The sequence below is a fragment of the Eptatretus burgeri genome, chromosome 14 (assembly GCF_056783735.1).
Source record: "Eptatretus burgeri isolate ZD-2024b chromosome 14, Ebu_testis_v1, whole genome shotgun sequence".
NCBI classification, from domain to species: Eukaryota; Metazoa; Chordata; class Myxini; order Myxiniformes; family Myxinidae; genus Eptatretus; species Eptatretus burgeri.
This window is the reverse complement of record NC_140974.1, coordinates 59,982,700-60,010,659: the sequence shown is the minus strand read 5'-3', so window position 1 is coordinate 60,010,659 and position 27,960 is coordinate 59,982,700. Positions and strand designations below refer to the sequence as shown.

General features: G+C 43.9%; 2 protein-coding genes and 1 non-coding gene across 13 annotated transcripts in view; all 3 read right to left on the bottom strand.

Annotated features, from left to right (window-relative positions):
* CCDC180 (coiled-coil domain containing 180) overlaps positions 1-10,537 on the bottom strand; it is a 119,836-nt gene extending 109,299 nt beyond the window's left edge. For 9 of the 11 annotated variants that reach the window (XR_015051289.1, XR_015051290.1, XM_085855106.1 and 6 more), the window contains exons 1-6: positions 10,406-10,537; positions 7,610-7,675; positions 7,356-7,495; positions 6,994-7,073; positions 4,776-4,885; positions 933-1,061 (exon numbers count right to left, since the gene is read on the bottom strand). Coding sequence is in view for 9 of the 11 variants with exons in the window: in XM_085855106.1 (XP_085711232.1) it covers positions 933-1,061; positions 4,776-4,885; positions 6,994-7,073; positions 7,356-7,495; positions 7,610-7,675; positions 10,406-10,486 (606 nt within the window). In the remaining 2 variants the exon portion in view is untranslated. Of the gene's footprint in view, positions 1-932; positions 1,062-4,775; positions 4,886-6,826; positions 6,891-6,993; positions 7,074-7,355; positions 7,496-7,609; positions 7,676-10,405 lie in introns of those variants that run through there. The other 2 variants (XM_085855110.1, XM_085855111.1) reach the window with 2 other exon arrangements.
* Positions 10,538-10,994: 457 nt separating this feature from the next.
* On the bottom strand, positions 10,995-11,066 carry TRNAC-GCA (transfer RNA cysteine (anticodon GCA)). Its single transcript has one exon. It is a non-coding gene; the product is annotated as a tRNA-Cys (tRNA).
* A 5,209-nt stretch (positions 11,067-16,275) lies between these two features.
* LOC147013352 (uncharacterized) lies at positions 16,276-21,388 on the bottom strand. The gene is made up of 3 exons (XM_085853479.1): positions 21,134-21,388; positions 20,165-21,008; positions 16,276-17,696 (listed from the first exon to the last, which is right to left on the bottom strand). Exons 1-2 carry the CDS (start codon positions 21,386-21,388, stop codon positions 20,244-20,246), a joined length of 1,020 nt encoding a protein of 339 aa, XP_085709605.1. The 3' UTR covers positions 16,276-17,696; positions 20,165-20,243.
* Positions 21,389-27,960: the final 6,572 nt, after the last annotated feature.

The following is a 27,960-nucleotide window of genomic DNA, read 5'->3' as shown; positions in this document are numbered from 1 at the left end:
AGTACGTGGTTTAAGCTTGTAAAAATGCATATGAGGCAATTGCACACCTGATCCTTTTCGGTCGTGTTCCCTGCAATGCCTGATGTAAATGTCTCCTTGCAGAATGTACTCTTTGGACGGTAAGTCCTCCTCCCTTCCCTGCTTGCACCATTATTCCACTCGCACGTTCATGTCCGCTGGCATAATTTCAGGTTACGTCGATTCCAAACTCATTATTATAATTATTATTATTATTATTATTATTATTATTCGTCTTTCGTATACGCCACATGGCTGTGACTAGCATCATTGGATGAAGGGGCGCAGGTTTGCTGCTGATGCAGTGCCCTCTGTAGGTTAGAGAAGGAATTTGTAATTTGCTCATGGTGCCAGTGATGGCTCGCCTATTCTTCACGAAGGAAACCGTGGAATTTTTAACGTTCATCAATTAATGCGGGTAAACAGTACGTCCAGTTAATGTCCATCTGAGGGACGGCACACACATTGATGAATCACCCTGCCTGTGAAACACTGGGATTACAGTTTTTAGCTGGGTCGGGATTAAAACCCAGGCGAGACAGCTTGAAGGCGAGTGTGCGTACCTTTCAGGTATCCTGCCAGACCTATTCCAAACTAATAATGTAAAGAAAAGAACCCAAAATCCTTTCACCTTCAAGATTTCTTCCTGCCATGCCATACATAGATTTCATATTTTCAGAGTAGTTTTCATTTCATTGACCTACATTTCAGTTAGAATTTGCCAAACTCATTGCTCCAGTTTATTCAAGCTAGTGCAATTTTTTAAAGCCATAAATAAGTACATCCACCCTTTTGGCCACGTTCAAAATTTTACTTTTTTTCCAGCCAACACCCCATTTCCTTACCCATGGTTCTTTTGACAGAAAACAACATTTGCAAAGGTAAGTGTCACAGCCACAAGAAAAGCTTAGTACCTGAAAGGTCCAATTCTCCAGGTGTTTTTCTCTGACCATGATGGCCAAAACTCCTTCGATATCCCCCTCTTTCTCTGCGAGACTGGCCATAAGACTGTGTCCAGCTTGTCGGAGCTCAACCTCAACATCCTGTGGACATAAACATGCTTCGTTTCTTTGCCCAAAAAACACTCGCTATTCTTGGCTGTGTATTTATAATCTTGGCTTTGAATATTTCAGAATTGCGAACTTGTTCAACTTGCCTTCGGATTTGCTGTCTTCAAGGAAATCTTTCCAACAAATATTTGTCATTGTACGACTGTTTGCTCGTCAATTTACAATGAAATACAAGAAAAAGTGGAGAGAGGAAAAGATAATTTGTTTGGTTTGCCCTTGCATATGTTTTAGTGTACACAAACCGACACAGGTATCAAGTTGGACAGCTTATCTGTTAGGCATTGAAACCTCTGTATGGTACAATTCACAAATAGGGTTAGACGTGTTAAATCCCTATTTAGTACATAGTATCATTGACTGAACAAAAACACTTCAAATTTGTATTCGTTTCGGTATCTCATGAATTACGTCAAGGCACAGTGCTCCCCTTTGGGGAGAGGCACCCCTGCCTCACCCCTTATTCAACTTGACGCCATGGAAACCAAGACCTTCAAAATCATTGGTATCTCCAATGATGAGGCCGAGTATCTGGGCCTCTTACGTTCACATCACAGACAGGTCAATAATCTCTCTGTCTTCTACTGATCTTGTACCTTCTATCCCTTCCGTGCTCTGTCCCCATTCAACCCCACCTACCTCCCCAGGTTTCTTCAAAGTGCACACAGTCTGCCAGTATGCCCACGTATTTCTGGGTTTCCAGGTTATCAGGTTTCCCGCAGTTTCCTCACCATCCACTTCATTTTTTTGTTTGTTTGCTCCATTTTTGCTATTTCCCCAGTTTTCCCTTCCATTTCTGTGATTGAGAGTTAGTGCCTGTATTCAGGTTGTTCATGCCCTGTGTTGACCTCCCCATCCCCTTGCTCTCATTCTTCCCCATAGTCTTCCTTCTTCCATGTCTCCTATTTTGTCCCTCCTCTCTGCTGTTTGTATGCCCCCTCCAGTCCACATCCCCTCTTTCCAATGTTCTTTTCATTTAATTATGTCCTGGTCCATTCTGTTTTCTAGCTACTCAACGAGCCTCGACATTGCACACAAAAAAAAGTCTATTCAACCATGATTTAATGGCAAAATTTATAACCCTCCTTCATACAGCACCTTTCATGTGGAAAAAGGTAGAAACTAGCGAATTTATTCCACATGAATGTGAACCCATATGCGAGCTAAAACAGCACCAACTGTTTTATCTTATTGCTCCTTAAGAGTGGTAGTAGATAATAAAATTAACTTCTGGTTAAACGAGAAGGGAACTCGGTGGAGTTCACACCTCCACCAGGCTGAGCAGTTGACATTTTGTATCCCACTGACTGGCCGAATCTGGATTCGGACCTGAACGAAAATTTAATCGGCTTGTTCTTGTCACCTAATGAACTCATCCCCCAAGTTTTTTCCGAATCAGTCCACAACTTTTTGAAATATCGTGCTTTATGTCGTTTTTCACCCTATCACTCAATGGTGAAGAATCACCGAAAAATTATCGTATCCAGATCCGGATCTTCATCAAAATCGAATGTATTATTCCTTGTTACATACCTAACCTGCCCACCAAGTTTTGTCAGAATCCATCCACAACGTTTTGAGATATTTTGTTCACAAACAGATAAACAAACAAACAAGAAAAAGATGTCATGCAGAGCAAGATACTTACAAAATCCACCCCCTGAACCAAAGGTTGCCATGGATACATCAAATTGTCCATTTCATTAAGATCAAAGCTCAGGTCAATCAGATGAAAATTGAAAAATTTTCAGATTGAAATTGATGATTTTAGAAGTTTGACCTTGAGTTGACCTTTGACCTCAAAAATACTTGGTTTCCAAATTTAGTGATGCCCAATGCAATTGCTGCTTAATTTTCAGGTTAATTGGATGAAAATTGATGATTTTTCAGATGACATTTGCTGATTTTAGAAGTTTCACCTTGAGTCGACCTTTTGACCTCAAAAAAATTCCTTTCCCAAGTCAGTGATGGACGATGCAAATCCTGTTCAACTTTCAAGTTAATAGGATGTAAATTGACGATTTTTCAGTTGAAAATTGATGATTTTAGAAGTTTGACCTTGAGTTGGCCTTTGACCTTTTGATCTCAAAAATAAAATAATTGGTTCCCCAATTCAGTGACGCAGTATGCAAATCCTGTTCAAATTTCAAGTCAATCCGATGAAAAATGATAATTTTAGAAATTTGACCTCAAGATGATCTTTGACCTTTGACCTCAAAATCTTTCGGCTTCTCAGTTGAGACTACCTCCACAACTTTGTGAAGTTTTGTGAAGATCAGTTTTAAATTGTGACCTGAAGGTGATAAACAGACAGACAGACAGATAGACAGATAGACAAACGAAATTGACTGACCAATATACTTGAAAAATCTTCGATTTTGCAAGAAACCAACGGACGGGCAGACAGACATACAGGGGTGGAAACGTAACCACCTTCGGTGGCAGAGGTAATTAATTACGCATAAAAATGTAAGGGATAAACTCGACAACTTTGTTAAAGCATGCCTAAAGCCACCCAGGAAGCCTGGTGTTGGCTTAATGGTTAAAGTAGCTGGCTTAAGATCTTAGGGTCCTGAGTTTGAGCCCCTGTCGAGCTGTTGGAACAACACCAGTTGGGGTTGACTTAGCCTATCATCTTTCCAAGGTCGGCAAAATGAGTACCAGATTAATGGGATAATAAGCCATTCGAGTATCTTACGTCGGAGTGGAAACCCATCCAGGACTATACTCCTTAGCCAAATGAAACTTCCTCGGCACCTCTATGCGCCTCATGACGTGAAAGGGATGGTTATTTAAGGCTGCCCGGACACACTGGTCAAATCTGTTGGCCTTGCAGCACACTGCAGACTACAAACTTGGCTAGCCAGCTCAAAACAAAACCAAGGATGCCCAGTCACACAAGTCAAGGCTGTGATCGGGCATGTGCTGCAAAAGGCCGAAGAGAATGCTGCAAATGTTATGTTGAAACTAGATTTACTGTGGCCACAGAATATGTACATTATTCACTTGTTAAGGTTAAATTATACTCTTCCTCTCTCTGATGCACCATACTGAGTGTTGATGGTGCCAAAGCAGCTTCCTCAGCAAAGGTTATACTGGGTGGTTTGCCATTGCCTTCCGAGCAGTAGTTAGAGCAGGAATTTTTAATTTGCTCATGGTGCCGGTGATAGCTATAAGGACACCATGGGATCTTTTACATCTACCAACTAATGCTGGCTGATGAGACTTCCGTTTAACGACCATCCAAAGGACGGCACAAACGTTGATGAATCGCCCTGGCTGTGAAACACCAGGATAACAGTTTATAGCTCAGCCGAGGCGAGACAGCTTAGAGGAGAGGGTGGAAACCTCCATCCTGCCAGGCCGGTTAAATTACACAACTCTGTTCCAATTTCAGTGTTGTAAAAAAGTATAAAGAGCTATCAACTGAAGTGTGTCACCAGGGTCTATCTGAGAATCAACAATGTGTATTAAAGTAGATCTGTGTGCGGACAGACACTCATGCATGCACCTGTTACAACAGCCTCTCCACTCCATTGGGTATCAGGCGAGGCTAACGAAAGTAAGCAAAATGGTTAAAAGTAAATGAAGATAATCAGCCATGTTAAAACCATATAAATAATTACAGGTATTCCTTCATCTGAGAATTTTGGATAAGTGGTTTCGTGATTTATTCGGTGTCAAGCTCACCATACTAATATGTGAAAGGTCTTCACCAAATTGTACCAACACTTCATTGTGTCGCTCACTGTACCTCAGGTTCAGCCTTTGCACAATGTTTGATGCTGTCTTCCTTTGCACTAGAAGAACACACACACACACACACACACACACACACACACACACACACACACACACACACACACACACACACACACACACACACACACACACACAATCATAGATATAGATAACTATGTCGCTCAAATCTAATATCAATGTATATTTCTGTGTAAGAGATATTTGCAGTGCAATTGACAGCCATCTTGGAATATGGTGCGCATTTTGGATTTTTTGGTTGTACATAATCTTCAGAATTTATTCAGTGATAATAGTTGTGTCATGTTTCATGCATCGGTATGTCTCTTAGAACATATATCTGTTCTGTTTTTACATATGGCAGCGTGGCTGCTGGGAAGCTATCATTTATTGGAAGCACGGCTGCACCGCTGATGCAATTGCCCCTGTTGCCAGTGCACTGGTACGCATTTCGCCAACCTCAGAAGGATGAGAGGCTAAGTCAACCCCACATATATCCGCTGAATGTAATGTTCAACAAGATGTATTGTGCAAAACCAGCACCAAGCAGCCATCTTGGATTTATTACAAATTGACTGTTTTTCCCCACCTACATTTGTCTGTGTTTTTTTACTTAAGAAATCTAAAGGTTTCGTAAGTATATTGATGACATCCGTCCTCTGTTTGTGTGTTTGATTGTTTGTGTGTGTGTTTGTTTGTAGGTACGATAATTCGAGAACGGAAGAAGCTACCAATGTCAAATTACACCACGTGATTCAGGAGGGTGATGGCTCGTGCTGATTAGATTTTGGTCAAAATCGGTCAAAGGTCAAGGTCACAGTGAGGTCAAACATAATTCCGTAAATTCATGTGGAGAAATGGAGTATTTTTGCTTTGGTCGACGTTACGAGGTCGTTTTAACTTCGATTTTAATTTTGTCTTCGGTTTTTGCGATCGCTTAGGACGCTTAACACTCGGTTGTCGAAAATCTCGTAAAAATCGGATGTTTTGGAGACGTTTTAAGATTGTATAAAAAATATTTCACTCGACGCGTCACGGCTCGTCACGTGGTGCAGCGCGCTCGAGCAGAGGCGTCGTTGAGTCGCGTAAAGGTTTTGCGTGTGCGCGCTGACGGTGTTTTCGATAAAGATGGTGTTTAAAAGTTATTTTTTATCCCAATAAAGGTTATCGTCGCATGTCTGACTCACTAAGCCGTCGGATTATGTAAAGATTGTTGGTGGATGGCCGAATATTACGGTTTTGTGACTTTGATAAAATTATATTAAATAATTGCGTGGAGAAATGGAGATTTTTGCTTCGGTTGACGTTACGATTTTTGATGGTTTGGTACAGAATCATCGTAGAAACTTCTGGTTTGCGTCGCTACCTTCTCTCGAGACAGCTTTTATTGGACAAGGTCAGAGGTCAAGTTGACGATTTCATAAGTACCAGTCTATGACTGCTTGTTTGTATGCTGTTTGGCAAGTGCTTGGGGCTTGTTTAGAGCAGGTCCTGTTTCTGTTGCAATTTTGTCGAGGTTAGGCGAAATTGGGCCTCGATTGACTGACCTCGGAGGTTACAGACGACCGAGGTGAAGCCAATGAAGCAGATTTGTTTTGAGGTTTTTTATCTTTCTTGTCCATAAACTACACCTTGCATATCAGACTGATATATTGTGTCATTTTTCTGCACTTCATGCCTCCTCCTTAAAGGGTGGTCCAACTCGTATTAAAAAAAAAATTGTCCTGCTTGCAGGTCTTAAATGGACATGGCAATGTTTCTGCCACTTTCCCTGGACTGGACAGCATTGATTTTATTATTTTCTTTGGTCCTATCGAGGTGGTGCATTTTGCGCAGGTGCTGCTGAAGAAAACGGATGCACACATCACAAAATGCACACACCTGTGAAGGTTGTTTGGTCTGAAAAGGTATAAAAGTAATAAAAGGCAAACGAGAATTTAATTTCTGCATTGCAACAAAAAATGTCAGAGACACATACACACCACACATATCAATGCACACATGGAGGTGGATACTTTGAGACTTGGGAGGGCTTTGTTCCACCTTCTGAAACGACACACACGTGTTTTGACTGACATGACATGTGGTGTTTGGACATCAAGGCTGCCATGTGAATGCAAGTTATACAAACAATGATTTATCATCTCACCGAGAGTCTGAGGAAGATCTCTGACTTCCCTTACTGCGGCTTCATGTTCATTTTCAGAGAGTTTTGAGAAATCAATGTTCCTGGAGAATTGCACAGCACAATAAATCCCACTGGGAAGGATTCTGTGGAACTCCTCAACAAAGCTTACGTTTTAAATCCCCATTTGATTATCACCTGCCATGCCAAATCTCATATCCTCACAAGACGGTCATTTAAGAGAAGGTATTTCATTAACTTTATTTCATGAAATCTAAATTGTATCGCTACGAATTGGTTTTCTTAAACGAATGTGGAATCAATCCTCCAAAAGGACTGTGCAAGCATTAACGTTAACTCATACAGCCCCTAAGTCCATTACCGACCTTAAATTGTCAATGCTTTGAACTCTCCCCTCTGCTGTTAATGCAGGTTGATTGGGAATACAGCTCAGGCTGCGAGGGAGAGACCGTGACCGTGTGGATGCTTTTCTACGTGCCTTGGTCAAAGATCGAACCAGTTGGACCTGTACAGGAGGGAGCGAAACAAACAGTTTTGTTTGAAACTGGTAGCCGCAGCAATGTGCTTACAATGATATTAAGAGCTTGGTCATCACCGTTCATTATTCACAATGGCATACCTCAGCATCGAAGATTTGATGGTAAACGGAGCTACTTGGAACTTCACGAACTTTTGCCATTTTGCCCTGCACAAGAAATAACCCAACGAGTCATATTATATGTTGTTGAATAATAAACAAATGATGCACCTCATCATTCTACGTCCACCCCTGCATGTTGCCATTTTCCACACCTGTCTGAACCACCCCGCAAACCGCCCATTTCTCCTTTCCAATTATGTACACTCTCACTGAAAAAGTAGAAAATGAATTCACTTCATCAGGGTGTTTGTCTCTTTGAATAATGAGGAACTGGTCATGCTCGTGAAGGCCAATGTCAACATGTGAAAGCGGACAGGAAGAATAATGGATGTAATCGATACACAATGATCGAGGTATCCTAACCAGTAGTAATTGTGGGAAACATAGGAAAAGCCGACATTTCGGGTGCTAACCCTCTTTTGTATACAGTCATGGGAGGTGGAAGAGCTACAACACTGAACGGACAAGGACGCAACAGGACAAAAGGAACGAGAGGTGGCCTCTCTTCCCTCCCATCCTGGGGGGTGGGGTGAGGAGAGGTTGCAAGACCATAAAAGAGGCGGTAGTTGACAGAGACCACCAACCTGTCTGTGATTACGTAAGTGATTAGACAACACACCCAGATTCATCACGGAAGATTCCGATGACCTTGAAGGCCTTGGTTTCCACAGTGTCATGCTGAGCAAGATGTAAGGCTGGGGAGTCAGCCCAGAGGGGAAAGCAGTACTCCATCAGGCTGCAGACAAAAGCTTTGTATGTGGTCAGGAGCTCAGGTTTTTCCAAGGAAGGACTTTGTTCGATGGAGGATGCCCAGTCACAACTGGCTATTGGAGGCCAACTTTGAAATGTGGTTTGCCCAAGAAAGATCATGGCAGATAGTGAGACCCAGGAGTTTGAGAAACTGAACTTCCTCTCTTTTGCCCTGACGAAGGATTAATCATCCTTTCATTAAAGCTTTTGGGTCTCACTATCTGCCATGATCTTTCTTGGGAAAGCCACATTTTCAAGCTGGCCTCCAAAGGCAGCTGCCAACTGGGCATCCTCCATCGTGCAAAGCCTTCCTTGGCACACCTGAGCTCCTGACCACATACAAAGCTTTCATCCGCAGCCTGGTGGAGCACTGCTCTTCTCTTTGGGCTGGTGCTCCCGTCTCATACCTTTCTCGGCTTCACGCTGTGGAAACCAAGGCTTTTAGGATCATTGGTATCTCCTGCAATGAAGCTGAATCTTTGGGTCTCTTACCGCAGGGAGGTTAGTGGTCTTTCTGTCTTCTACCATCTCTTGTCCGGCCTTTCCCCCCCCCCCACTCTGTCTGCTATCTATCCTCCCCATATTTCCGCAGGGTGCTCAATGTCCGCCAGCAACCCCCTTCTGGTGAAACTACCAAAATCAAGAATCACTGCTCACCTTCACTCCTCTTTTTTCCCACCTCTGGAACAAACTCCAACACTCTCTTCAATCCCACTCTTCCCTCCAGGTATTCAAAACAGCTGTTCACCACCATCTCATATCTTTCCCCGTCCAAAACCATGATCTTTTCTACCCTCATTAATGGACCCCAAACCCACCTCCTTCAAATTCCCTGTAATGCCCATCTTGTTTACCCCGTGTACCCCACCCCATCCCTTCCACAGATCTTCTAATGTTTCTGTTTCACAGTTTTGTGCTTTAATTTGTGCATCCCTCTCCTGTCTGTCTGTCTCTGTCTCTGTCTCTGTCTCTGTCTCTGTCTCTGTCTCTGTCTCTGTCTCTCTCTCTCTCTCTCTCTCTCTCTCTCTCTCTCTCTCTCTCTCTCTCTCTCTCTCTCTCTCTCTCTCTCTCTCTCTCTCTCTCTCTCTCTCTCTTTCTCTCTCTCTCTCTCTCTCTCTCTCTCATTCTGTGTGTTAGCTCTTATCTGAGCCTCGACATTGTATACTTAAAAAAAAAATGCCCATAACATCAGCTTCTCCTTTACTTCGCATGGCAGTTGGCAATATATCTCAATCAATGTCCTGTTGATTCCATTCATCGTTTGTCTCTCAGTTTGGCCTGTTTGTGGTCATCATCCCAGGACATGACTCCTGATTTTGAGATACCAGGTTCAAATCCCATACAGTCTGATTTGTCCTTGTCTCCCAATATCCTTGTGCTGCACATGATGCATGTGTTTTGGTTGGGTTTTTTTTTTTTTTTGCACTTGTTTGGTCGGTTGATGGTGGTTGGAGGGGAGGAGGGTGAAGTTGGGAAAATTAGAATTAATAATAACAAGAGGAGGCAATTAAAAGCAGTTATGGGAAAGAGAGAGAGAGGAGCTGAAGTGTGGATTGAGAGATCATATCAGGAAAGGAGGTAAGAGAGCAAAAGGGAAGAGTGCAGGGAAAGGGGGAGGGGAAGGGGGAGGGGAAGGGGAGGGGAAGGGGGAAGGGGAAGGGGAGGGGAGGGGAATGGGAAGGGGGAGGGGAATGGGAAGGAGGAGGGGAATGGGGAGGGGGAGGGGAAGGGGGGATTGACAAAGGTACAAAAACGTTGCCATTTTGCGGACGTAATAGATATACAATTATACCCCTTATACATTTGCTTCACGAAAACCGCGCAAACAGCTCGAGAAGGCCCTCTTGCGTTTTCCAAGAGAACAACATGAGTAAGAAGGAACTAAAATGAAACGATTTCACTGAATCGACTTCCTCAGTGAAACAGCATCATCTTTACATCACCGTTTGCTGTCACATCTGAAATAGTAGATAAAACATGGATTCGATGAGAAATACAATATTTTAAACTGATGTTTGAATTTACAATCAAGTTCGAGTGAGAACCCAGGAAGCGCGACGTTCGCTCGTCGTCATCGCAACTCAACGAAGTATCGCGAGATTTCATGCGAATTCATCGCAGCTCAACGAAGTATCGCGATATTTCATACGAATTCATCGTAACTCTCAACGAAGTATCGCGAGATTTCATACGAAACTAATTCATCGCCTCAACGAAGTATCGCGAGATTTCATACGAAACGAATTCGTCGAAACGTTTTTCTTTCTTTCCGGCAAATAAATTCACGACGAAAAAATACCGATTTTTTAAAAATCAAATATGGACACAAGACGCGAGAAAATAACTCCCAAAGATTAGAATTCTGATTGCTCGATGAAAAAAAAATTACAAAAGACAAAAACACTTCAACGTCATCCTCACTCAGCCTCTGAGTCCCTCTTGTGATCGCTGAGAGAATGCACGAACACGTCAAGTTAACAGAACCGGTGATTAAAAAACGTGCGCGATGAGACAAAAATACGACGACAAACGTAACCTTGCAACACAAAGATGGCTTTTGTGACGATGACTGGATTGTTTAAAACAATCGGGTGAGTGGGTTTGGTTAAAAAAGAGGGGGCACCCGGATTTGAACCGGGGACCTCTTGATCTGCAGTCAAATGCTCTACCACTGAGCTATACCCCCGACAGATAGAGGGCCTTCATAATAGGATATATTTATAACTAAGGGATAATCGTTTATAATTAAAATTTGTTTTCATGAATTAATGAAAGAATGCCGCACTTGATCACGACACCACCTCTGGTAAATCGGCCGCCATTGTTACTGAGAAATGGATTCACAATATTTCACGGACGACTTCGTCATTTCATTTCAACAAGGGGCCGTTGGCGAGCGAGTTTGTACTTGAAAGTAATTAAACTTCGGACACACGTTCAGGTCGACGCTTGACTCCGTTCCAACATGACACAAACATTCTCCAGCCACCGAGTACTCTGTCCATAATTGTGCTGCTCACCACAAGCTAATTGAGTAAATACGTCGTTCTCTGATATACAGCGCCCCCTGCTGGCACCCCTCACACTGATACATTTCAATGGTAGATGAGATCAGATCCCTTCGAGAATCCATTACCTCCATCTTGGTGTGGCATCATGATTCATGGACCAATTTGTGAAGTTTTCTTGTTCTCAAAGTTTTTGTTTTGAAGACTCCTTTGAGGATCATCACCGAGCAGCTTCCAACTGCAGTTCGTTTATCCTAACACCAGCAAATACCACCCCAGTTGCTTCGCTGACGGGAATACTGAGATGGGGAGAGCAAAAGGGGTGGGAGAGAGTGGGAAGGGGTGGGAGAGAGTGGGAAGGGGTGGGAGAGAGTGGGAAGGGGTGGGAGAGAGTGGGGAGGGGTGGGAGAGAGTGGGAAGGGGTGGGAGAGAGTGGGAAGGGGTGGGAGAGAGTGGGGAGGGGTGGGAGAGAGTGGGGGAGGGGTGGGAGAGAGTGGGGAGGGGTGGGAGAGAGTGGGGAGGGGTGGGAGAGAGTGGGGAGGGGTGGGAGAGAGTGGGGAGGGGTGGGAGAGAGTGGGGAGGGGTGGGAGAGAGTGGGGAGGGGTGGGAGAGAGTGGGGAGGGGTGGGAGAGAGTGGGGAGGGGTGGGAGAGAGTGGGGAGGGGTGGGAGAGAGTGGGGAGGGGTGGGAGAGAGTGGGGAGGGGTGGGAGAGAGTGGGGAGGGGTGGGAGAGAGTGGGGTGGTGGAGGAGGCGGGAGTTCGGTTGTGAAGGGGGTGGAGGGGTGGGAGAGAGTGGGGTGGTGAAGGGGGTGGGAGAGAGTGGGGTGGTGGAGGGGGCGGGAGTTCGGTTGTGAAGGGGGTGGAGGGGTGGGAGAGAGTGGGGTGGTGAAGGGGGTGGGAGAGAGTGGGGTGGTGGAGGGGGTGGGAGAGAGTGGGGTGGTGGAGGGGGTGGGAGAGAGTGGGGTGGTGGAGGGGGTGGGAGAGAGTGGGGTGGTGGAGGGGTGGGAGAGAGTGGGGTGGTGGAGGGGTGGGAGAGAGTGGGGTGGTGGAGGGGGTGGGAGAGGAGGGAGGTGGAGGGGGTGGGAGAGGAGGGAGGTGCAGAGAGGAGGGGGAGAAGGGATCCCAGTGTGAAGTGAGATGAAGGGAAGGCAGACGAGTAGTGGAGTGTTAATTACGATTCATACTGTCTCATCAAAATTATTCTGCATGGAATAACAGTGAAGATGATAACAAAATAATGTTGGCCAAAATAAATGATATAAAAAGAAATATCAACAAATATACACCAACAACTGTGTCACGTCAGGCCAGATTAGATCTGTGACTTGCTGCAGGTACCATGTAAACCTGTTTTGATGGTTGGGTTGTCGGCTACTAAACCATCTCCCCCACCAGGTTTCTGGGTGAGGACGGTGTATGATAAGGACACCCAACAGGATTAAAAACAAAACCTGTCAAAGGGCGGAGGAACTCCTTCTGAGACAACAGCCATCCATATCTTGTGCCCAACTGTGTCTGCAGACGTCCTCCTGCAGTTGGGTTACTTTTTTAGGAGGATGTTGGTGGCAGGATTTGCACCCAGACCACCGTAAAACCCTACGGTCCACAAAACATACGAAAAGCACAAAAAAAATCTGAAAACACTCCATATGAGTAACTCCTGTGCAGCTGCCCTTTGCAGGGCAGCTCACCGTATGGACGGGATTGTTGCAGCCTTCGGGACCCCCAATCTTTGATGATAGGAGGGAAACCATGGGGTAACCTTCCCGGGTGATATTGCGGAAGTGTGTGTTGCGGTGGTGGTAAGGTGTGGTCCAACAGACGCAGTCTCTTTGGGTTGACCTGTGGCGTTCCCTTCGGGTGGGTGCCTGAAATGTCCTATCCCGAAGAGAGGATGATCACCTGTCTGTTATTATCGAACTCAAGCGTTTGGACATCGGTAATGCAGCACTCTCTGAGGTTTGGAGACTGGATTGCAGCGAGATAATGGTGGGTGGTCACACCTACTATTAGTCTAGTCACTCTGATGGTTACCATGCCCAAGGAGTTGCTGTAGCTGTGTCCAATAAGCTGACTCCAATGATAATTGAGGTAACACCAGTGAACGAGTGTATTGTGAGAGTAAGAATTTGTCACTCCTTGGGTGTCATTTCCCTGGTCTCTATATGCTCCGATATATGTATATGCTCCGACTGAGGCGAGTGATCTCACCGTGAAGGACGAATTCTATGCCACGCTCGATTCTGTGGTTGATCAGCGCCCCAGGCATGATCCTCCTCTAGTCTTGGGGGATTTCAATGCATCGACTGGAACTGAGAGGGATGGTTATGAAACAGGTTTTACTTTCCATGGGTCTGGAACTGTGAACCAGAACAGCACTAAGTTCCTTGACTTTGGAAGAAGTCATGGAATTAGGGTGGCTGGTTCATGGTTTCAGCGACCACAGGCTCATCGCTGGACTTGGTATTTCAACACTGGTGGTGTGGCAAAGGAGATTGACCATGTACTCGTTGATGGTCACTGGAGGATGACCCAGAACTGCAGGGTCTACCGGAGTGCTCAGTTCCTCAATACAGACCACAGGCTTGTTGTAGTAACTCTGAAATCATGGCTCAAATCTAGGAGAACGGCACCATCCCAGCCTCGGCTGGATGTGGGCAAGCTCAAGGATGAGAGGGTAGCTGAGGAGTTTGCTCACAGGCTGAGTGGAGATTTGGGGGGTCTGGGTGCTTTGGGGGATCCTGAAGAGTTGGGAAGTGCCTTCAAGACCACCGTCCTTGATGTTGCTAGTGGATGTCTTGGAATTCACCGTAGGGCGAAGAAGAATTTTGTCTCTCAAGGGACACTGGATACCATTGACCAGAGTCGCAAGGCCAGGCTGAATGGCAGAGCTGAGCTGTTCAGGGAGCTGAGGCTTAAAACTGCACATGCACTAAGGGTGTACAAGGAGGCCTATGTGTGAGGAATCTGTGAGGGGGAAGAGCATCCCCTTGTGCAATTGATTCTAATCCTGCTTACAGGGGAATTCGCACATTATGTTCCTCCTAGCCCGTCCCTCGGTGTACTGCAGTTAGAGTGGATGGTGGTGGGCTCTTGACAGAGGAGGCCGAAGTGAAGGCCTGCTGGGCTGGTTACTTTGAGCAGCTGTACCAGGCTGATCCACCAGCTGTTGGGTTGGATGTCAGGGGTGTTACAATCCCAATTGCTGACCCTTCAATAAACTGTGGTCCACCTTCATTTGTGGAAACACAGGCTGCGGTGAACAAGATGAAATTGGGTAAAGCTGCTGGGCATCCATCTGTGGCATCCATGCTGAACTTCTCAAGGCTGGTGGAAATGCTGTTCTCGTGTCATTGCATGCAGTTCTGTGCTCTGCCTGGAACACAGGCATCATCCAAACTGATTGGAAGAGGGGCCTTGTTGTTCCTCTCTGGAAAGGGAAGGGTTATCGCCAAGACTGCAGCAACTACCGAGGGGTGACGCTGCTCTCAGTGCCGGCCACAGTCTTTACTCGGATAATTCTTGATGGGGTTCACCACCATCTGCTTGAGCACTAGCGTCCAGAGCAGTCAGGCTTTACACTAAAGAGGTCAACAATTGACCGCATCCTTGCTCTTCGGGTCCTCACCAAACGCAGTCGAGAGTTTCCTCAAGGGCTGCTTGCAGCCAATGTTGATATCTGTAAAGCATTTGATTCAGTGAATTGGGAGGCCCTCTCGAGTCGAGAGGATTCTTGGCCTTCGTGGGGTGTCACCAAAACTTTTCAATCTGATGTCTGAATGATACTCTGTTACTGAGAGTGCTATGAGATGTGGTAATACCATCTCTCACTTATTTCCAGTTCTTACTGGAGTTTGTCAGGGGTGTGTACAGGCCCCACACATTTCAACACTTGTATGGACTGGATTCTGGGGAGGATGTCGGAGAGATCAAGCTGCGGTGCATCGTTTGGGAATGTCAAGATCTCTGACCATGATTTCGCAGATGATGCAGTCATCTTTGTGGTGACTCTAGATATCCTTTTGGGGGGGCCCTTGAGGTGCTGAATGAAGAGTCTGAGCCACTGGGATTACACATTTCCTGGGTCAAAACTAAGTTCCAGGCTTTCATTGACATCAAGGATGTTGAAGTCATGGAGAGATTCACTTACCTTGGCAGTGATATTCATGTCTATACTGGCTGTGAGCCAGAGGTCACCAGACGTCTGGGTCGGGCCTGGGGAGTCATGGATTCACTGGATCATGGGATGTGGCGCTGCCAGTGCCTGTGCAGGATGAAACTCCGAGTCTTCAGGTCCTTGGTGCTTCCAGTCTTGCTCTGTGGATGTGAGACTTGGACTCTGACCAGGGATCTGAGACGGAGACTTAATTCCTTTGTAACCAGGTCTCTTCGGAGAATCCTTGGCTATCGCTGGTCGGACTTTGTGTATATTGAGCGGTTGCTGAGAGAGACTCAAATGACATTTGTTTCCTGCATAGTCCGTGAGCATCAGCTGCGGCTGAAGGGACATGTGGCTTGTTTCCCTAATGCTGATCCAACTCACCAGATTATTTCAGCGAGGGAGCCTCGTGAGTGGATAAGGCCAATGGGCTCACCACGTGCCTTGTGGTTGCAGCAGGTTGATCAGCATATCAAAGAGATGAGGATGGGCCAGGCATCTGCCTGGGGCCCCTGGAGTACCGGCAGAAAGTGGACACAGTGATGTGCTGCTCCCACGCATGCTCCCATACCTGACCTGACCTGACTGGGAGAACGACAAAAGAGCAGAAAAATCCAAAAAAAATTGGACCGAGTTGGCATCGACAAAGAAGACTCGTTGGAATGGCTAAGAAGAGGTCAGCTCAACTGGGACAGAGAACGAATAATAATAAATGCCCAAGATCAAGGACTAATGGATTTTAAAAGATGGCGGGACTGAGCCAAACGGACAAGTGTCGGTTCTGCAAGACAGAAACAGAAAGTCCTCGTCACCTGCTTTTGGGATGCATAGAACTATTATGAGAACAACTTTACACACAACGGCACAATAAAGAATGCAAAGCAATTCATTGGCATATCTTCTAAAAGTGATTTCAACATCCCAGTTCCAGAAAAGTTGTGGAAACATGAACCAAGGGCAATCATTGAAAATAAGACATCACGCTCACGTACGACACGATGATCTCATCGAGCGTGAACATAAAAATCAAAGCCTTGTGACCGGACATGGTTCTCAGATACAAAAAGGAAAAGACATCATTGCTTATTGAGATATCTGTACCCAGAAATTTCAATTAAATAATGCAGAAATCAAGAAAATGACCAAATACCAGGACCTCAAAAATGAGATCAAGACATCTTCAAAGCTGAATAGCATCAAAATTGCACCAGTGATTATAATTGGAGCAACAGGAATAATAAAGAAGAACCTTACTAAGATTTTGAAAACCATCCTCGGGAATATTAGCACAAACTACAATTGGAGGCAGTCCGGAATTCGGTGACGATCCTGAAAAGAGCCCTCAGACCAAAACTCTGAAAACAACAAAGTTGAACTGCTTTGTCCATGAAATGTGATCCCTTACCAAAGCGAAGGTGGATACTTTGAGTCCTGGGAGGACGTTGTTCCATCTCCTCAAACCCACAAATGGAGATTACAACCAATGACACAGAAGTGATTGCAAAACCCTGTTTTCTGCTGCATGGGGGATGGGCTAATAAATGGTGAAATGGCAAATGAATGGAAAATTGATGGTGAAATGTAATATCAAATGGCAAACAAAATGGCAAATGTTGAAATGGTGAGAAAAAAAAATCTCCAAGCACCGGAAGGATCCAAAAGTTACTGGTGGTGATTGAATGCGTCCATACGATGAACGGTGGATGATCGGCTCAATGGAGAATGACCAACAAACACCTCAACGTTAAAAGCGGAGTTGGGGGGGGGGGTTGGGGAAGTTGCAAAGCCATGAGTACTTTACAATTCCATCAGGATGTTCTTATGGTCTGGACAAGATGAGAACAAAATTCTTATGACGAACGCCATATGTCAGAAGATCATATTCCACTTCACGTACAAGTATATACGACGCAACAATATGCAGCTAAAACAGCTGATACCATTCACATGAAGTCTATCGTGTTGCTGAGCCAAACAAAGATGAGCCATCGACTGAAGGAGGTTTGTCGGTACTCGCACTCGTAACTTGGCTCAGAATGTTAACCGGCTGTGCCAATGCTCTGCGGCCACCTCACAACGCCACACCACATTCTCTTTGTGACTGCATCTCTTGTCCTGCATTGGCTTCTGGCCTTGATGGGGAGGGAACGCTGGGTGTAAAAAGGCATGTGGTTTGGGGGGGGGGGTGTTTGGGAGAGGGTTGGGAGTAGAGAGAAGGTAGGAATAAGAAAGGAGAAGGTTAAAAGGCATGATGAATGAGAAATTGACATGTGAAAGTTAGGTCAAAGGGTTGTTCATGGAGGCTGTAAAAGAAGAACTTGAAACATGAAGTCGTTTTACAACTGGAAATAAAAATATATTGCACACAGTCGTAGTATATAAATACAGGTTCTGGACCACTTGACCTTCAATAACTTTAGTTGACCATTTGACCCTAATATCAGTCTACTTCACCTTTTGACGCTCCTCCCCCTAGGACGATATAATAATATAACCCTCGTAATTATATCCGGTAATGATATTACTTTCATAACTCAAGTTCATAGAACATGTTACCTTATGCAGTATTTAAGAATCCACTTCTATTAAAATAAAATAATGATTTTAAAGATCGCTGAAATTTTTTTTAGTGCTCTTGAAGCAGTCTTACACATCACAATTATACAACACCTTATTTAACATATCCAAGAACTGCTAAACAGAAGGGTTTTGAAAGTACAAAGAAGGCAATTTGTATTCTCAGTGTTCAATGATATAATTCAATCTAAATAAAGATTTTAAAAGTCGAATAAATAAATTCATTCCGGTCTCACAGATAATTTAATTTACCGTCGTGTCAATTGTACCACCCTGTATCACAGTTACATTAGTTATGTGTGCCTGTTATTTGTGTCCTTTCTATGACGTTCTTAAAGACAGTAAGTTTCCTGTTTATTTATTTATTTATTTATTTATTTTTTGACAGGCAGACAGAGTAAGAGAAATTATCTCACTCCTCTCTGTGCACATGCTAAAGTATTGTTAAATGGCAGGTTTGTTTTCCGATTCATGTTCCGATTTATGTTCAAAATATAACATCCAATTGAAAAAAGTTGTTCCTCAATCATAAACTGACGTTTACAGATAGACAGATGGACAGATATGAACCAATTGCTTTACCCAACTCTTCGCTTTGTGCTCGAGGGATAACTACAAAACTATACACTTATTAAAGTACTTATTCAAATAAAAAGGCTACAGAGCTCATTTTAAAGTCTCAATGACTATCAAATAAATAATATCGTTATTTAATAAAATGGACAAGCCTGGTGTTGGCGCAGTGGTTCGGGCAGTGGCTTGGGACCCAAAAGGTCCTGAGTTCAAGCCCCGTTGGGACACTGAATTAATATATGTATATGTGTATATATCTATGTGTGTATATATATATATATATATATATATATATATATATATATATATATATATATATATATATATATATATATATATATATATATATATATATATATATATAAACCAAGTCAAAAACACCAGGGGGTTGACTCAGCCTGCCATCCTTCCGAGGTCGGCGAAATGAGTACCAGTTGTACTGGGCCCGGTGTATGCCCCGGTTAGAATAGGTGTACCATATCCCTGTGTGTCATAAGAGGCGACCAGGGTTGCGTCAGGAAGGGCATCCGGCGTAAAAACCTATGCCAAATCATTATGCGGACAACAAAACGAATTTCCATACCGAATCGGTCGAGGCCCGGGTTAGCGAAATGGAGACGGTTAATCCTCTGTGGCGACCCCTAACGGGAGCTAGCCGAAAGAAGAAGAAGAAGATTTAATAAAATGGACAACTTCACCCTCCTCAGCAGAGTGCAGGGCTCCTTTGAGCCCTCATAATGGGTGGAGGCTTTATTGTTCCATTTCCTCTTTTAGTGGGGCAAGTTAGCATAACAATTGTGCATTTTGGAAGGAAAGCACCAACTTTGGCACACTAGTAGCCTAACATATTATGAACAGATTTGGATATTGGGCCATCTCAAATTCAGCCGCTGATGGCTGTGGCAGCCATTTTCCAAAATGACCACTAGCAGTTACTATAATTTCACTCTAACATTGGTTTGAACATTTATTAAAAGCTGAATTAAGAAAAACATAACCTGTAGCCACCTCAAGTTTAAAGATAGCCACCATTTTGCAAGATGGCTGCTAATTATTTGTTGTACCGGACGACCATCTCACTCATAGAAATTGGTTGTTGAGCATGGTGGCAAACGAATCGCGGGCTGCGTCTGATTGATATGAATACCAACATCACTTATGTAAAGTCAGTGGTTGTTGAGCATGGTGGCAAACGAATCGCAGGCTGTGTCTGATTGATATGAATACCAACATCTCCTCATAGAAATTGATCGAGAGATGTCTGATTTAAATGTTCTGAATCAGTGACACAGTCTGCTCTGTTAATATCCTCTCAATTTTGTGAGCACTCACACAAACACACACACACACACACACACACACACACACACACATATATACACACACACACACACACACACACACACACACACACACACACACACACACACACACACACACACACACACACACACACACACACACACACCTGTGCATTCAAGTGCGGCCTTTTTGCACTTGCAACGCTTCAGACAGCTCTTCTTGCACTTGCACGATACGAGCTCATATCAGGTGTGGGCTGCTTTGGGTAGCTTCGTCCAGTGTGGCTCGTACACCCCCTCGTCATTCTTGACCCAGCCCCAGCTGGATGGAGGAGGCAGCTCTGGCGTTGGTAGCAGTGTTTGACCCCACACATGGCCTCCTTGGTAGGCCACCCTCTTCACATGCTCCTCCAGAGCTGCCTTGGTTGGTGGGATCAGCTGCACGTTGTTCTTCTTCGCGAAGAGTTTCTTCCGGGCCTTGTCAATGTCGTTGCACGTTCTGGTTCTGTCATAGAGCAATATGACGAACCTCTTGATGGTGTGCTTGACATCGTCTGATATGCCACTTGGTGCAGAGGATAGCTTCAGCAGTGCGTCTGTAAGTTCTGGAAGAACGGTCCAGATTGTCCAAGCAGTCTTCTTACCATGTCCAGCAAAGCTAGATACAGTGTCACACCCAGTCAGAGCGTGAAACATTGGGAGTGCCTGTGCCTTCTCTGGTCCTAGGCCAGCTGCTATTTTGTGGGTTGTCAGGTACCGAAAACTCTTCCCAGTGCCAAATGCCAGCCACAGTTCATCTTCTGGTTGCAGTCCCTGGGCCACTGACACAGCCAACACCACAACATCGGTGTCAACTGTCTTGATCAGTATCTTGTTCAGATTAGCTAACTTGAACACCGGTGCTGTCTCCTCATCTAGCCTAGCTTCTTCGAGGTAGAGGACCAGTTCGGCGAAGACAATACATGATTCTTCTCGCTCCTTGTCTTTGTACTTGGGTCCCTCAGACTGGGCCTAACACGGTTGTGCAGCACTTATAAGCACTTCTTATGATACTTGGCGTCTTGGGCGACCATGTCCCCAGCACTGAGTCGGCCGAGCAGTTCTGTGTCTTCAAGAATGGCTGCCCAGTCTCGAACTTTACTGTCCATTTGAAATGTTGCAACTTCGTGAAAACCATCGGTTACTGCAGGTTGTCTACAGAAGAAACACTGGGCTTCTTGGGCCTTCTCTATATTGGATGATCTTGAATGAAATCTGGTGCGTTTGCACGCATATGGTACATCATGGATCTCTCCTTCTGTCATGAGTGTTCGCTTTTCTGCCCTTGGCAATTTTGTATTGTTATATTTGAGCTTGCATGTTTGATGGTACAAAGCATTGTTTGCAAGCATGGCCGCTTCAATGCCATACCCTTTGTTGAGTCTTTCCAACTGAAGTGTTCCTGGAAGTTGTCCAAGCTCACTGAATCTGATCAAATTGGCTGCGAGTGAACTTTACCCACTCCCAGAGTCTTTTCGCTTGGACTGTGAAGGACATGTCAGAGACTCTGCTTTGTCCCCTTGGAAAATGATACACAGCTTCCAGTTAGTCTGAGTTGGGTGCATTGATGTTGATGGGACAAGACGCTCAAGGCCAATCAATTGGAAGCTCTTGGACATGGTCAAGTTGTTCAATGTTACACTAGGTATCTTCTGTTCACCAGGAACCACCACCATCAGGATCTGCAATGACACGATGTAGGATAAATTAGTTATGAATTAAACCGGTTTTCTCCTAGCCCATAGTCATAAATACTATTGCCACTTGTAAAATCTTCTTCAGATGCTGGTGACGGCACATAGACAATTCACACCCATCATCTGAGTTACATGGCTTCATTCCCAATACGACCGAATTCATCCATATTTAGGTTACTTCGAGCCGATGTGCTGAGATGTGTTGCGATTGACTGCAAGAGTCAATAAAAATGCAGTTTCAGAAAACGGAAGGATTACTCAACAAACTGACCAAAACAAATTAGCTTAGCCATGAAAATGGGAAACTAGATGGAAAATTACTTACAAACTGTTTGGCATTGCCGTCAATTGAACGAAGATAACCCGAAAACTAATGAATTATCATGGTAAAGATATCTCGCCAACACGCCGGTACGAAGAGAGAACTTCCTCACTCAGAAGCAAACTGGAACTGGCGCCATGAAGGCAGAACGGAAATACATGCAGAACCTCGTAACCCGGTAATCCGTGACTGAGATAATCCTATGACCAAACTGCACCCCGCAAACCAAACTCAAGTTGATGAACTATGGTTAACAATGGGATAGCATAGAGAACTCTATGGGCACAGAACAAAATAACAATGAATCGAGTCAACAAGTGTAAGCTGGCAACTCAACCGTGCACGATTCCAGGGTCAATATGCACGCACACCACTTCTACTACCATGTGCCAAGCGAATAGTGCTATGAATGTTTAACATTGGTTTTCATTCAGAATCTGTGTCTTAATAAGACTAATTCCTCCACTTTAACTTTTTTTTCTTAACCAAATCAAATTGTTACTTTCTTTGACCATTATTGGACCTTTATTAGTAAATAAACTTTCACTATCAACCTGCATCCCTCTCCAGTAAAGCAGATATGTGTCATAACAGTAACCACTGGCGGCCATTTTGAAAAATGGCTGCCACAGCCATCAGCCGCTGAATTTGAGATGGTCCAATATCCAAATCTGTTCATAATATGATAGGCTACTAGTGTGCCAAATTTGGTGCTTTCCTCACAAAATGCACAATTGTTCTGCTATATTTAGCTAAGTTGCCCCACTATATATATATATATATATATATATATATATATATATATATATATATATATATATATATCTCGCACGCACGCACGCACGCACGCACGCACGCACGCACACACGCACGCACGCACACACACACACAATTGTACATGATCAGCTATATTCCTAAAAAATAAAAATAAAAATTGAAAGGATTGTTGTAAATGATGTTAATTTCACAACATCACATGTTCAACTTTATTCAAATTGTAAACCTCAAAACATAGTTCCCCCAGCTAAAGTAACAACCTTAACCTGTGAGCAATTGAATGGTTTCCCGACCACACGCATCATCAGCTGGGCACCATTCTTCCTTGAGGTTTCGATACTTTCAGCCCAGAACCTCTCCAAAAAGCAGATCCACAACCTCTGTCATGGATCCACTTCAGTAGATCCACAACCTCACTTGCATCCAGCCAGTCAGTCAACCCATCAATACATCACTCTTGAAACTTTACTCACTCGAGAATTTAATGTATTTTCCACAGTTACAACTCCCATCACACATTCTATGAAATGATATGTTATATTATGCACATCTTACCTAAAATATAACATGTCTACCAACTAACTCAACCACCACTCACCTCTGGATCAAACTGTTATTTAAACATTCAAACGGTTATTTATAAACGTTTTTTCTTTACATGCTTCTTTATCTCATAGCAACCCCTGAAATGAGTTTAAAATATATATTTTTATTCATTTAAATAATGTACACGTTTTTATATAAATAGCTCATCCATAATATTTTTACTTATTCGTATTGTGTTTCCCTTATTCTATTTGGTGTCGTTTTAGGATCTGAAAGAAAACTTGTTTTAATCTGATAACTGTGGCTCCCTGTGTGAGAATACATCTGACTAGCTGTTTTAATCGATTGACAAGTTCAGTGCTGTGTGTGTTGTTCTCACAGTCCTAATTATTAGGTCAGCTCGCTGTTCAAATATTGTTATGAATTTGGAAGCTTACTGCACTCAACATCTAGGTTGTATAGAACAGTTATATCGGTAAGTATGTGTTTTTAGTTAGGGTCCCCGTCCCGTGTCAAATGGGTGAATAAATGTACTTGTGCTGTGAGTTACTTTGATAGTCAGGGTTTTCTTTCATTTTTACACCCCTCATAACTACGACAACGCCAGCTTCACCTTCACCTCTGGCCGCAATAACTGCAGGGGTTGCGCGCCGCGTCCCTGCCGACAACACCAAGAGAGAGATTGGGAGATCCTGCTGCCGACAAGAACCGGAAGGGGAGCACGCCGTCTCTCTGGAGATACCAGAAGAGCGCTTCAGAGACACCATCCCCCACCAGAGCCGCAAGGGTTGTGCGCCGCATTCCTGCCGACAACACCGAGAGCTCGAGGTTGAGAGTGTTGGAAAATTAGCCAGGCTGTTGCCGCTGTAAAGGGACATTTGGACTAACGGAAGCTCGGTGACCATCCACTCGGGTCGCACACGGTTCGAGCACGCTAGCGGCTCGTTCCGTACGGGCGCCGTCGAGGGTGAATTTCCCCGGTAGTTTGGACAACGTGGGTATTTAGGTAAATTGAAATTGGCAATTGACCCTACCCCACGTGGTCGACCTATTGGCGAACTTCGGTCCGATAAGTGACCCGTCGGCTCCGGAGTTATCTGGGGTGATGACCTATAAATTCCTGGTGATCGGTGGAGCCCACTCTACTGCTCCATCTCGCGGTCGTGCTCATTGCCAATACTTGGCCCCGCAACAATAAAACCATTCGATGTCCTCAGATCCGTCCATCCATCTGTCTGTCTAATCATCCGTCTGTCAACAATATTTATTTTTCTATCTCCTCCTAGACGTCTCGGCCGATAGAGTTCTAACTTGACACGATGATAATACTAGTTGCTCTCTATAGATAATCTGAGCCCTTTTTCACATTTTCGCCTCGGGGTCAAAGTTCCAGGGTCGTGCATGAAGTGAAAAATGACCGATTGGTCGAATGGCCTATAAGGAATCATCGGACGGCTATAATGCATAATGGGTTTCATAGGGATTATTAAGAAGATTTAATTTGATATATATATATATATATATATATATATATATATATATATATATATATATATATATATCTGATGATGTCAATGAAGCAAATGTTAAGACTGAACACCAAACAAAAATATGACGACAGCCGGTGAATTATACAAACAAATAATCAGTTTAAAACTCCAACGTCACTCGGTAGAGTGCGTACCTCCGTCAAGCTGAACAGTTTACATCTTGTATCCTACTGTTAGGCCAAATTTGTATCTGGACCTTCACCAAAATCTAATCGGCTTGTTCTTGTCACATATCCAACTCATCCTTCACGTTTTGTCATAATCCGTCCACGACGTTTTGAGATTTTTTTGCGACATTGTGGGTGCAGTTTAATAAAACCATGGTTAATTAAACCAATCGCTTGTTGGACCACTTTGACTCAGTCCCAACTTATCCCAATCGTTCGTGCGTTAGGAAACATCGGTTAATAAACCAAGCCATCTGTTAATAACACTACTTGTTTCGTTTTGAAGAGCAATATTTTGACTTGTACACATGCGATAAATCATGACGAATGACATGGCATATATCGATTTTTTTTTTTGTTCATCTAATGGCTTCCAAACAGAAATCAACTGACCTCAATGCGAAGAAAAAAGTTGAATTGCTTGATAGATTCCAAGGTCTTGGATCATGGAGCGAACGTGAAGCTGCTGAAGCTTTTGGAATTTCATGAACCCTCCTGATGGGTGTGGTCAAGCAGGAAAAGCAAATGAGGGAAGAAGTGCAAACCAGCAGACCAAGCAGGAAATGCAACCGTTGTGGTAAAGATGAAGAAATTGAAGTAGGCCTTCTGGGATGGCTTGAGCACATGAGATTGCGGTATGCTCCAATCAATGGTCCTCTTCTTTGTCAAAAGGTGGAGGAGATTGCGGAAAAGTTAGTATAGGGAGGACAGACTTCAAGGTGACGGAAAGTTGGTTCCAGCGATGGAAGAAACGACATGGCTTGACCCTCAAGAAGCTTCAAGGAGAAGCTGCAGAGGCAGATGTTGATGCTTCAATGCAGTGGAAACAGGAACAGCTGCAAGGAATTCTGGAAATGTATTCGCTTTCTTCCATTTACAATGCAGATGAGATGGGAATTGATTTCAGAGCTTTACCAGATAACACATACATTGCCAGAGAACATGGTAGTGGTTTCAAAACGGCGAAATATCACATCACTGCACTTGTTTGCTGCAGCATAGGAGCGAGGGAGAAACTGCTGGTGATTGGGAAGTCAAAGAACCCACGGTGTTTCAAAAATGTGAAGACCTTCCCTATGAGGTACAAATCTTCAGACAACTCTTGGATGACCGGTTCAATCTGGACTGACTGGTGGAAAAACTGGAACAATTAACTGGAGAAGGAGAAGAAGATCGCCCACCTTGTTGACAACAGCAGTGCACATGCTGATGTTCATGGAAGACTCTCCCAGATCAACATCAGAAGTCTTCCAACGAACACCACATCCATTATGCAGCCATGTGATATGGGCATTATTCGGACCATGAAAGCTTACTTCAGGTAGGAGATGCATCGAGCAATCAAAGACATGCTTGAGGACAATGGTGATCGTCTGTCAGCAAATGAGGTTGCAAATAAAATGAATGTTCTTGATGCCATGCATATGTTGTCTGACTCTGGTCCATGGTCTATTCATAGACCATCAATTGTTGGGGGAAAAAAAAGGATTCAAACCTCAAGAGGAAGAGCTTGCTGCAGCTGAGAAAAAGCTGGATGCAGCTGATGTTGATCCTCCTCCTGGAAAGGCTACAGAAGAGTTCCAAGTTTGGGTTGGCATTGACAATGAAATTCCAGTGATGCTTGAAGACGACGGCGAAGAAGAAGATGAAGCGGTCTTGGAAGGAAATGTGTCAGAAATCAACGATATGAATACATCAGGTCAGTATTGCGATGTTGATGCCACTGAAGAAGATAATGAAGAAGTCGAAGGTACTCCTTCAAGTGCTGAACTGCGGGCTTGTCTTGACCATCTGCAAATCGGTCTTGAGAGGCTGAGATTTGAAAACATGGAAGGGTTTGAAAATTTTCAAGGTGAAGTCAGGGATCTTTTGAGGGCATGGTTCAGACATTCGGCGATGCATTAATAATTATGCCATATGTACTGTATTGTACAATCTGTGTTTCATTTGTTATGTTTAGAAATACCGAAAATGTGACAAAAAAAATTGCTGCCTCATCTGTATGCCTCCGTTTATAAAACCATTGGTAAATAAGACCAGATAGCCCCGGTCCCAAGGTGGTTTTAAGAGGTGACCACTATATATCATTTTGGCCCCTTTTCTCATTGGTGAAGAATTCTGTGAATGTATAACCTACATCCACCTTCAGTGGCAGACGTCAGAAGAAACGGATTTTCCAAAGTGGTTGATTATTTATGGTCAAGTGATTTAATGGAACTAAAAATGATGGGGGATACAAGTCTACTCAAACTGGTCCAGATATGCAGGGGTTGTTCCTATAAAAAACTAGAAGGGCACTCAGTGGAGTGCATATCTCTGCCACGTAATGCCTGATCCACGAGAACATATCAGGCTCAATACATTTTGGAAATATCATGCTCTAAAGTACTACATCATTTTTGGCCCCATCTCTCAATGGTCAAGAATCACTTTAAAAATTCGAGTAGCCGATCCAGTTTTATAACAGAACATTTAGAATATTCTTCAAGATAAGGGTATTACATTATACAGGACTTAGAATGAAGGAAAAGCTGTAATTAAAGTTTAAAAAAGAAGCTATGATTGAACATTTTCACTGTACCTTGAAAGGCAGATTGTATTAAAAAAAATTATTGAATTAAGACATCAGAAATGGGCTTACGTGTTTCAAAATATTGTGGACGATTACCATACGAGAATTGTTGGAAAAATTTGGCATGTGGTATACGATGATTTAGGCACAAATCCCAATGAAGGACTCTAACCTTCCCTCTATATGGTACAGGATTCCAACCTGTTCCCTCCTTATTTCACACGGATAACCTTTATCCTCTACCCTTCCAGGTCCCGACAACACAGCCTAACAGCCCTCCCTTTGTGCTCTTC

Coding starts and splice junctions, on each gene's coding strand:
- LOC147013352 (XM_085853479.1), bottom strand. CDS start 21,388: ATGCTTGCAAACAATGCTTTGTACCATCAAACATGCAAGCTCAAATAT. Junction 21,009..21,133: donor CATTTCAAATGGACAGTAAA/GTTCGAGACTGG, acceptor CAACCGTGTTAG/GCCCAGTCTGAGGGACCCAA.